General features: G+C 44.4%; 1 protein-coding gene across 1 annotated transcript; it reads right to left on the bottom strand.

Annotated features, from left to right (window-relative positions):
• Window positions 1-10,960: 10,960 nt before the first annotated feature.
• On the bottom strand, window positions 10,961-11,860 carry LOC103000507 (ferritin light chain-like). The gene is made up of 2 exons (XM_028164237.2): window positions 11,725-11,860; window positions 10,961-11,247 (listed from the first exon to the last, which is right to left on the bottom strand). Exons 1-2 carry the CDS (start codon window positions 11,858-11,860, stop codon window positions 10,961-10,963), a joined length of 423 nt encoding a protein of 140 aa, XP_028020038.2.
• Between the last annotated feature and the right edge of the window lie 276 nt (window positions 11,861-12,136).

Raw genomic sequence — 12,136 nt, 5'->3', positions numbered from 1 at the left:
TTCACTCAAGCCCTGGGAAAATGCTTTCACACGAGAGGTACTGAGCCTGTGTCTGTAGAATACGTTGCTTGTGATCAGAAGTGACTGATTTCCTTCAATTTTTAAAGTCCTGTTGGCAGAAAGAAGCCAGTGAAGTTTTTTGAGTAGAGGTATGATGATGAAAACTGTGGTTAAGGATTACTTAGATAATAATAAATTGGACGGATGGCAGGAGAGGGAGAACCCAAAGAAAGCAGCTCAACAATACAAATTATACCTGTTAAGTTGAGAGAAGGAAAAGAGTTGCTATGGCCAGAAAATCTGAGGAGGCTTCATGGTCGGAATGGAAATTGATCTGAGTCTTGAAAGACGCAAAGGAGATTGAGAGGGGGATAAGAGGGTCATTCTAAGGTGGGAGACATTTACAAATTGTTATCTAGCCATGTTAAAAAAGAAATAAAAATTTAGACAAAATATTTTTTATTCGGATTTCAGAATACTCCCTGCTGCCACCCGTATGTAAGCCCTCACACTTCACACTTAGGCAATTGCCCTTACTTCTACTGCCCCTCCTTCTGTGTAAAATCCGCACTCTATGCCAGGGCTTTGTGTACATTGTACAACACACTTTCGTCTCTCAAAAACTCTCTAGTAACATCTCCTGCCAAGTCTGTCCTCTCAGCCATTCAATTCCCCAGATGCTACCAGCCACCCCACTTATGGCTCCAGGCTACTCCCCTTCCTCCATTCCTCTCCTTTCTTCTGCTGTCCCAGCATCTTTCTCCAGTCTTGTGCACTCCCACTCAACAGTTAGTATTCCTCAGACATGGAAAAGCCATTTTCCTGAGGGTAAGGCATCCGGGGTGCCTCCGGCTCTTCACAACACCCCCCCCACCCCCAGCCTGCTGTTATGGAGAGAATGGAAGATTTTTTATAAAACTGCTTTTGGTTTTGCTACTTCAGTATAAACCACTTCAAGAAGCTTACGATCACACTATTGGGTGGGATACATGAGACTGAAGAGAGAAGCCAGGACAGGGCTAAAATCTTCACACAAGTAGGGTGGGTTGTGGTGTCCAAGATGGAGGAAGAAGACCGTGGAATTACATGGCTCAGAGAAGAGATGTGGGAAGAGTTATTTATAGGAATAAAAAAAACAATATTTTTTAGGACAATATTGTGTGCTATGCAATGGAAATTCCTTATTGATTTCCTCTGGAGACAATCAGTAAAATTTTCACGAATTCTTTGGTGCAAATGAATCCTTCGTGGCACCTGCAAAGATTTGCTCAGTCCTGCTTGTGTCAAGAGAACAGAGGCTGTGATCTGTTTCCTCTTGGCCCTACATGGCGTGGGACACAGGCTAGATGCTCAATAAATCTTTCTGATTTGAATATATTTTCATTTTGACAACTTCCTTTTGAGACCCACAATTTTATCCCTGTTTTCCACATAAGATAAATGGGAGTCTGAAGTATCACACTCTTCTGTTCCCCAGATTCTTGCACGCTGTAGGAGAGGCATGAGAGGATTTATGCCAGATACCGTCTTCTACTTTATATCAGAATGCACAGATCACATTTCCACCATATAGCCTTCACTTTTGTGCCCCATTTTCACTTTTCAGCCCAAAGATTATATATTATGTTTGGGTGATAAAACAGGGGGCAATATTTGCCTCAAAGACAGTAAACTTTAGTCTCTCTATATTGAAATTTTATCCCTTTTCCACTGTGGTTCAACAGCAGAAGACCGATGCCTAAGAATGCAATGGTAAATCAGAGGAGTGTATTTCACATAAGCTTGGTTAAGGGTTCAAGCCAGTGGGTGCTCAGGGAATTTTGAAATATTTGAACCTATCAAGAATTCTGTTGGCACTCTATCAGTGTTTGCTGGATTAAATGGTTAGTGATGGTTCTCTCTGCTCTTTGAAATACAGTGGACATTTGGAAAGGGGGCTAACTATAGAACAGAACGCCATGTTTAAATGTTGTAACCACTTTGGAGTTCAGGAAATTTTCTTAAAGCAACGCAGAATGCTCATGATGAAAGGAACCTTAAAGATGAGGAAGCCGAAACCCCCAATAGAGACTGAGTTTGGTCCAGAGCCCAGATTTTTTGAGGTCTAGCTTGATGTTCTTTTCATCAGACATTCTGCTTGCATTTGGTGGGGTAAAAGGTGTAACTGACAGAGAGAATTTAATATTTCATCTGAGGGTATTGATTAAATGGCCTCTAAGAACTTAGGAAAGTCCATATTCCATATCCATGAAAACAAATGAGGATGCTTAGTTCCCCTTTAACTGAATTTGTTGAAATTTTATAGCATCTTATCTCTCCATCAGCAAATGTCCTTTTGAAAATCACGTAGAAAATAATTGAGAAATTAATTTTTGACTTATTTGCTTGAAGATTCACCAAGATAGAAATAAACATACTTTTCACCCTTCTCAGTATGAAAAAGGAAGAATTTACTGGGAGGTGTGAAAGCTGCCCTGAAGACAACCTACAACTGGGTTGGACTGTCAAAGAATGCGAGGACGTGGTGGGTGGAGACTTCTGCATAGAGGTTTAAAGGGGGGAGAATCTTTCTTGTTTGTTTTGCTTTTGTTTTTTGCTCTTCCCCACTGGTACATCTTTTTTTCTTTTTTATTGAGGTGTAGTTGCTTTACAATATTGTGTTAGTTTCAGGTGTACAGCAAAATGATTCAGTTATATATATTCAGTATATTCAGATTCTTTCCCATTATAGGTTATTACAGGATATTAAACATTGTTCCCTGTGCTATACAGTAAATCCTTGTTGCTCATCTACTTTATATATAGTAGTGTGTATCTGTTAAATAATTAGGATACTCCTAGTTTATTCTTCCCCCTCTCCCTTTCCCCTTTGGTAACCGTAAGTTTGTTTTCTATGTCTGTTTCTGGTTTGTACATAGATTCATTTGTAGTATTTTTTTAGATTCCACATATAAGTGACATAATATTTGTCTTTGTCTGACTTCCTTCACTTAGTATGACATTCTCTAGGTCCATCCCATGTTGCTGCAAATGACGATACTTCATTCTTTTTTATGGCTGAGTAATGTTCCATTGTATATATATATACCACATCTTCTTTATCCATTCATCTGTTGATGGACACTTAGGTTGCTTCCATGTCTTGGCTATTGTAAATAGTGCTGCTATGAACATTGGGGTGCATGTATCTTTTCAAAGTAAAGTTTTCATCTTTTCTGGATATATACCCAGGAGTGGGATTGCTGGATCATATGGTAGTTCTATTTTTGTTTTTTTGAGAAACCTCCATAGTGTTTTCCATAGTGTTTGCACCAATTTACATTCCCACCAACAGTGTAGGAAGGTTCCCTTTTCTCCACACCCTCTCTAGCATTTATTATTTGTAGAATTTTTGATGATAGCCCTTCTGACTAGTGTGAAGTAATACCTCATTGTAGTTTTGCTTTGCATTCTCTAATAATTACTGATATTGAGCATCTTTTCATGTGCCTGTTGGCCATCTGTATGTCTTTTTTGGAGAAGAGCCTATTTAGGTCTTCTACCCATTTTTTGATTTTTTTTTTTTAATTGAGTTGTATGAGCTATTTGTGTATTTTGGAAATTAACCAAGAGGAGAGAAGCTTGATCCTGGGTGTTGTGGATCCTCAGAATAAGGAAGAGCAACCAGGATTGCAAGTTCCACAACTGGAAAAAAGCAGAACACATAGGAATGTAGCACTTTAGGTGTGGGAGGACCACAGAGAATGCACTGTAGATGGTGGGAATGATCATGGTTAATGCACAGTAGATGGTGGAAATGATCATGGTTAATGCACAGTAGATGGTGGAAATGATCATGGTTAATGCACAGTAGATGGTGGAAATGATCGTGGCACAGCTGCAGCCTGCCCAGATCATTGGTGCTCAACCAGTGATGAGGGACCCTGCTTCCCCAGAAACCTCAAGATTCAGCAAGGAGAAATAGCTTGGCTCTGCTCCAGCACTGGGAGCCTGAGAAAGGGCACTAAGAAAGTGATGCTTTACTTTCTGCCAGTACCAATTCAGGTGAGTGGGTGCTCAAGACAGATTTCCTTTGTTTTAGACAAAGCCGTGTCATTGTAGCTGTTTCCTGAGTGTCAGTGCCTGTTTTGTTAATAATAATTTAGTGGTAATAACAGCTACCACTTACTTAATGCCTACTGCTTACTGTTGTGTACTGAATGTTTGTGTCTCCCCAAAATTCATATGTTGAAGCCCTAACCCCCAAAGTGATGGTATTTAGAGATGGAGTCTTTGTGAGGTGATTAGGGTTACATTAGATTAAGAGGGTGGAGCCCTCATGACAGGATTAGTGGCTTTATAAGAAGAGGAAGAAAGAGAGAGAGAGAGAGAGAGCTCTCTCCCTCTCTGCACACATGCACTGAAGAAAGGCCATGTGAGGACATAGTGAGGAGTTGACTATCTGCAACTCAAGAAGAGAGCTCTCACCAGGAACCAAATCAGCCAGTACTGGACTTTGTGGTTTCCAGAACTGTAGTCCTCACAACAACTCTGCAAGGTAGCTATTTCTGTCTGGCGATGCAAACAGAAACAGAGAAGTTAACCACCTTGCCCAAAGTCACACAGCCTGTGGGAAAAAATATATAAAGTGCTTAGTGCAGTGACTAGTACAAAATAGGCACTTAATAAAGAACCTTATGACTCAAAAGCTCATGTTTTTTTCAATGTACATTTGGGCCACCCTTTTGTCCCAGCATGTCAGCTGTCTCTATCCTTTACACTCCATAATGCCACTCGACACAGAGTCTGACTCCACTGTGACAGAATGGAAATTAATGGTGTTCAGCCAAAAGTGGTTCCCGGCATGGATGGAGAGCCCAGCCTCACAGTTCCTTAAAGTTTCTCCTCTGAAGTGAGAGGACTTTGGCATAAGAACCAGTAGCGGTGGGATCCTAATCAGGAACCCGAAGGGGAACTTGGCTTGAGAAACTCCTGGGCACACTTTCCTGCTGCTCCGCGGCTTACCTGGAGAAGTCTAGGCAGTCACAGGTAGCAGCTAGCTTAGAGGATGCTAGAGGATGAGGCCCACATAGGAAGCTGGGTTCACAATGCAGGGGGCTGGGGACGGACTCCTGGCTCTTCCTTGGATGAGTCTAAATCCCAGAACTGGCCTTGTATCAGGAGAATGACCAGGGTAGAGGGCCTTTTGTTCCAAATCCTATTTTGAGTCACACTGCAAACCCTGTGGGGTGTGGAAGGAGCGATGTACCTTCCCCCCAGCACTGGCCATATCTCCACCCCATGCCTGGGATTCCTGTTAGTCCCCGTCTGCCCTCCAGGGCCTCTGGGGTCCAGAGGCGGGGGTGAGGGAAACAGGAGGAAGAAGAGAGGAGATGGAGATGGAGGACAGGGGGAGGAGGGTGTTCAGAAGCCTCAGGACCTGGGAAGAAGTGGAGAAAGAAAGGGTTTTAAGTAAAACAAAGAGTAGCTGGAGCCATGGACACTCACTGCCTTCTTCCTCTCCCTGCCTCACTTTTTTTTAATTTTTAAAAATTATTTTTAAAAATTTTATTTAAAAAAATATTACATTTTAATTTTTATTTATTTATTTATTGGCCGTGCTGCACAGCACGTGGGATCTTAGTTCCCTGACCAGGGATGGAACCCACGCCCCCTGCATTGGAAGCACGGAGTCTTAACCACTGGACCGCCAGGGAAGTCCCATCCCTGCCTCACTCTTGAATGAGGAGCTCCAGGGAATGAGCGAGGAGGATGTCCCTAGCTACTAGCATACCGGAGTCTAAGAAAGTGAACAGGCAAGGAATAAAGTCCAGGGTTAATAAAAAGCACCTTTAGAATTCTTCTGTGAAAACTTCAGAAGTAAATTCCCTGGGTAAATTTTAGTTTATCTTTCATGCTAGGGAAATGTCAGCTCCTCTCTTCTAATTAGCATTGCTAAAATGCCACAGTGAGATGGGCTACTAGAATCAAGGCTTTCATTTCCTGGCGCTTTTGTACATGGAGCTGACATAGCAATCAATGTCTGTGTAGCTTTATTCCCTTGGATCTTGGTATTCTCTCTGACAGTAAGAAATTCTCTTCCTCCGTGGAACAAGTGTCATTTTGTTAAAACTGAATGCCTGTCATCTATTCCTTGCAACTCATGTGCATTTTATCAAAGGGTTTGGGTGGTTCACACAGAAGTCCCACAATGCTCGTCTCCATAGGAAGCCATTTTTCTTTCCTGAGGCTATTAACTGGTTCACAATAAAAACCTTTAAGCACTTCTCTTTTTTTGAGAAAATTGCTCCCAGAATCAGTAGGATTGAGCATAGGTAATAGGAAGAGACAATAAGATCATCTTGCATGTAACCAAGCTCCCATTTAGATCTTAGTTGGTCGGTCTAACCTGGGGAATTATGGGGTGCCCCATGAACCATTCCTGAGACTTAAGTTGCAGAGAGAAAATTTAGCATTATTGCCTAGAGGGTGATTCTTCTCAGAGGGGGTGATGGATCCAGTCATGTAACAACCCCAGGTGGGGCAGTGGGTGCATCCTTAGGATGAAGAAGGGCTCCCTCTGAACTTAGGCAGGGTTTCTCAAACATGGCTATTGACATTTTGAACTGGATCATTCTTTGCTGTGGGGACTGTCCTGTGCATTATAGGATGTTTAGCGCATCCCTGGCCTCTACCCACTAGATGCCAGCACCCTTCTTCCAGTGGTGATAATCAAAAATGTCTAGACACTGCCAAATATCCCATGGGGCAAATATTGCCTCCTATCGGAAACTACTGACCTAAAACACACACAATCGTTTCTTCTGGTGCCCTTATAGAAAGCTTTGAGCACTTTTCTTCAAAGGATTGCAGAACTTTAGGGAACCGCTAGAGGGCGAGCAGAAATGCTAATTGGAGCAGCTTTAGAGAGGTGTCCCTGAGGGACCCCACAGAAGCTGTGGGAGAAGGGAAGGTCCCTTGGGAAACTTGACGGAACCATTGACGAGAGCAAGTCCTGGGATTCTAAGAGCTCTAGGGAAGCAGCCCCCAGTAAGAACACACCCCTCACCCCAAGGGCTGAGAAGGCCCTGTGTTGGGAGGTAACCATCAGGTGGTAGGCTCCACCCCCCAGGGTGAGGTGCTCCTTTGCGAGGAGGTGTCAGTCAGCCTTTTCCATCTGCGTAATATGGCGTCCTTCACGTAGAGAGGGAAGAGATGGTTGGTCTTGTTTTGGTTTTTCATGAAGGGGAGATAGCATTCAGTTCAGTAAGCATTTATTTTGTGCCTACTCTTTACTAAGTTCTGTGTTTGGTTATGGAGATGTTGGGAGATTGCATAAATGGCCACAGATTACGTACCCCTCTGCATCCATGCCTTTGGGTGGGCCCCTCCCACACTGACTCTGGGCTTGGCCGTGTGATTTGCTTTGGCCAGTAGGTCAATAGCAAATGTTATGTAAGCAGAGACCTGAAAAGCTCTTTTTCACTGGGACTTATCCACTCTTGAGGCTCTTGGGGCTCTGCCACCGCTGCCATGTGAGGAAGCCTAGGCTAGGCCGCTGGATGATCAGAGACCTGTGACTGGGGGCTTCTATTGCCCCATCTGACAGCCAGCTGACTTCCAGAAGCAGGGACATCTAGCAGAGCAGCAGTTAATTGACATGGCTCAGCTAAGCATGGCGGAAGACCAGCAAAGAAAGGCCCCGCCCAGATGCCAACCCATAGAATTGTGAGTGAAAGTGATGGTTGTGGTTTTTAAGTACTTAAGTTTTGGGGTGTGTTATGCAGCAAAAGCTGTACAGAAACACAGATGAATAAGACACTGTTTTTGCCTTCAGGATTCCATAGTCTAGTAGAGCACTCATTTCTTCTGAGAGAGCCTGCTTGTGTAATTGGACTCTTAGAGCCACGGTAGATGGTAATACCAGTCACTCACATTCTTTCCCCCTGGAATACTAGTCAAAAGCATGAACTCCGACACCCAAGTGCTGGGGTTCAAATCCCAGTTCCATCGCTTACTAGTTGTGTGACCCTGGGTAGACTGCTTCACCTTTGTACCTCTGTTTCCTCATCCGTGAAATGGAGTGAAATAATAACACCTACCTCATAGAGTTGTCAAGAGGATAATATATACAAAGTTCTTCTAATAGGGCCTCCTACTAAGTAAGTATTTTGAAAGTATTAGCTATATATGGTTGGTCCAAAATAGAATTAGCATTAAAGTTTTTTCTTTTTTTAAAAACAACACTTTTCCCTAAATGTAATAGCAATATCTGTTCTTTGTGGAAAATTGGAAAAAAATACAGGAAGAGTATAAACACGAGAAGAAATGTCATCCCTTTTTGCTGACCTAGCAATAACACACTTTATTTTAAATCAAGCTACTATGATCAGCTGTTGGAGAAAGGTCATTCGAGACACTTGGGGAAGCCCTTTATACAGACTTTACTCCATGTACATTTCTCCAGTTGCATTGAAGGGGATCAAGTGGTTCTTTGTTCTACAGCAACTGGGGGATAATTTGCAGATCCCAGTGGACTAATGACACGTTAGGGCAAAGTGCAAAAGAAAACCAGCAAGGAAGGCAGTGATTAGCAACTCTGGACCCGTGGAGCATTTTAAACTAAAGAGCACATTCTCATACGCTGCCTCTCTTGGTGTGCAGGGTTACTCGGTAAGTTGAAACGAGCAGTTGTTATTAAACCTGCTTTTGCAGAAACAGAAGCCGCACCTTAGAACGGTTCAGCGGCTCCCTTGGGTCACATGGGTAGCGATGGGCGGGGCGGGGCTTATGCTCGGGGCCATTGACCTAAAATCCAGTGCTCTCCTCGCTTGCCTGGAATATCTCACACGATCCAGAAACAGTGCCTGCTGCCTGGGGAAGACTTCGGGCCAGCACTCCTTTCAAGGGTTTTAAGTGAAATTAGGCTGACCTCATTAGGACAAGAAAGCTAAGAATCAGAACATGGTATGGTTTCTAAGACACTCTGAAGCCTGCAGGGCTACTGCTAAGCAAACTGGGGGCCAACGAATTCAAGTTGGTGAGACTGGATGGTGTTCTCCAAATTCTGTTCTTGACGGGCTTTTAAGTCCATGTAAATGAGCTGGGTATTTCAAGTGCAGGTAGGAGTAGGGGGGGGTCCAGATGGGGTGAAGTGCAAATCCAAGGGCAAGAATCACAACTAAGCACACTGTGGGTATGCTTTGCTGTGTTTCTACCAGCAACACTCATGAGTTCGAGAGAGCCAAAGCCACACCTGTCAAAATAAGTAAACATCCAGTTTTAACCAGGGCCCAACTCTTAGGCTTAATTTTGCAATAGTACAAGGAATTATGAAGTTAAAAGGCAACACGTTTATCCAATAAGCAGCAATTAAGTTGCTTTAGGTGCCAGGTGTGGTGTTAGGCATGGGTGACAAAAGCTTGGTTAAGGCAGCGCCCGCAGGGACTTCGGAGTCTGAGGAGAGAAAGACATTTAGAGAAAAAAGTGCACTGAAGCATGGAGGCCTTTCACAGGAGTAGGTACAGAGTACAGCAGGGTGTGGCAGAGAAAATAGGTGTTTGGTTTAGGGATTTGGGAGGGGATGGGAAGATTTTCACAGAGGGGTTATCTTTGAGCTAAGTTTTTGTTTTCTTTTCTGATTTTATTGAGAAATTGACATACAGACACCACTTCATAAGTTTAAAAGCATACAGTGTGGTGGTTTGATTTACATATGTTGTGAAATTTTTTTTTTTAAATAACTTGATTGGGGTTGAATTTACATACCATCCTATAAAAGCCTCTTGTTTTAAGCGTATAATTCAATGAATGTCAGTTTACAGAGTTGTGCAGTTTTCACCACAACCCAGTTTTAGAATGGCTCCATCACCCGAAAAGATCTCTAGTGCCCACTGGCCACTCAGCTTGCCGAAGTTTTGCAAAATCAGTAGGTGCCCAGCTGTCAAGGAGGGGGAAGGAGGTTCAGGGAGGGGGAAGGAGTTTCAGGAAGGGAGGGCACAGAGGCATGGATGGACATGGTATATTTGGGGAAATGCCAGCAGTTCAATAAGACTGGAGCCCAGGGTTTGTGGGGATGGGCTTAGGGGGGCAATTTGGGGAGGGCAGTGGGGCAAGTTTCTGGAAGTGAGTTTGGAGTGGCACTCAGGGACCAGACCATGGAAAGCTTTGCAGTTCCTACTAAAGAACTAGGAGGCTTTCTTTATTAAATAATTTTTTTAATTTTATTTTTTACCAGAGGTGTTCACATTTTTAAATTGAGATATAATCTGTATACAACATGCACTGATTTTAAGTGTACAGTCTGATGAATTTTGACAAATGTACACCTATATAACTGCCATTCCGGTTAGCATATAGGACATTTCCATCACCCGTGAGAGTTCCCTTGTACCCCTTCCCCCTCAATGCCTGCCCCCCACTGCCCCAGGAAACCACTGTTCAGATTTCTAGTTTTAGCTGTTCTAGAACTTTATAAATGGAATCATATAGTATGTACTCAGCGGTTGCTGGCTTCTTTCATAATGTTCATCCATGTTGTTGAGTGTGTTTTATTGCTGAGTAGGATTTTTAAAAACTTTTAAGTGTCTGTGATCTTTTTGAAATTGCCCAAGCAGTTTATCCACAATATATTCAACAGCTGTCTGAGGCCCTGCGTGGAACTTAACCATCTGGTGGGAGGAGGCTGGGAATATAAAAGGTATGAAACATTTACAGCATGATGTAAACATTCAAGTTGTTTTTTGTTTTGCTGCAAAAAGCTTTATTGTTTGCATTTGGTCCAAGGCTTGGGAGACAGCTCCAGAGTAGTTAAAAAGCTGCCTAGTGGCTGCAGAGAGGGGCTTCAGGCGGACGCCCTGACACCAGAGGGGCTCCTCAAAACCGCTGGGCTCCGGACGCTCCTAGTCGTGCTGGAGGGTGAGCCATTCGAAGAGAGACTTGCCCAGCCCCGCCTGGGGACCAGCCGGCCTGTGGAGGTTGGTCAGGTGGTTGCCACCTTCTGGATGAGTTTCACCTGCTCATCTAGGAAGCAGCTCTCTAGGAAGTCACAGAGGCGGGGGTCTGCGCGGGCAGAGCCCAGGGCATGCGGATCCAAAAGGGCCTGGTTCAGGTTCTTCCCCATGAGAATGGCGGCTTCCATAGCGTCCTGGGTTTTATTCCACTCCTTTTGGGACGGCTTCTGCGCGTCCTGGAAGAGGGCGCGACTGGAGGGATGGTTTTGCATCTTCAAGAGGTGCTGGGCGCTCTCGTGCTTCTCCTTGGCTAATTTGTTACCGACCTGGGTTCTCAGACTGTTTAATCAATAGAAGTTGATAAGAGGCCAGACAAGAAATTCAGGCAAGGCTTTATTGGTATTCATGCTGCAGCATGAAGGAGGGAAAACTGGTAACAGGCTACCCTGCTCGCTCCCCCTCCCTGAGGGGGAGCCTTAAATGGAGTGAGGGTAGGGGCGGGTCCAGGGGTCCGGCCGTAGGGGCGGCTTAGGTGATATGCCCACCACTTGGTGGTGCCGTGTGCAGGGATCGTGCACAGTACCCTGCTTTTGCTCCCAGCTCTTCAGAGGTGGCAGTTGGGTTTTGGTCTTTTTATATCTTATTGTTCATAACTTGTCCCAACTGCACACGCACGCGGTTATTTTTAGTCCCTTGTAGTTTCTTTGTATTTTGTTGCTCGAGGAGACGTTTGTCCAGGTGCCAGCACTGCAGCAAACGGTCCCAGAGCCCAGGTTCCAGCTTGTCTCAAATTCACAGAAAAAGTGTCCCAGGCCCTCCAGAAACACATCACTGCGGTGGAAATAGGAGCCCAGAGAGGTGGGTGCAGGAGGCCCGCAGAGGCATGTTGGCCAGGCGGTTGATGGCGGCCTCCACCTGGATGGAATCATTCTGATGAATCTGGGAGCTCATGGTTGATGGATAATAAGGAGCTAAGCTCAGAAAATGGTGTTGGCTGGTCCGGAGGCCAAGGATAGCTGAGTGATTGGGTCTGAAGGTTACAACTGGAAAAAAAGGTTGGAGGGTGGTCGGGGGCTGGAGGAAGGGGTGTCTCTGGGTCTGTTCTGTCCAAACACCGTGGAAGCAAGAGACAGATCCACGGGACCGCCGCGCGCACTGCCTCAAGTTTATTTTTTAATTCTTGTGAATATTTCATTTTTCTTAAA

This window comes from Balaenoptera acutorostrata, chromosome X (assembly GCF_949987535.1).
Source record: "Balaenoptera acutorostrata chromosome X, mBalAcu1.1, whole genome shotgun sequence".
Taxonomy (NCBI): Eukaryota; Metazoa; Chordata; class Mammalia; order Artiodactyla; family Balaenopteridae; genus Balaenoptera; species Balaenoptera acutorostrata.
Note: the sequence above shows the minus strand (reverse complement) of the source record. Positions and strands in the feature narration are given on the sequence as shown.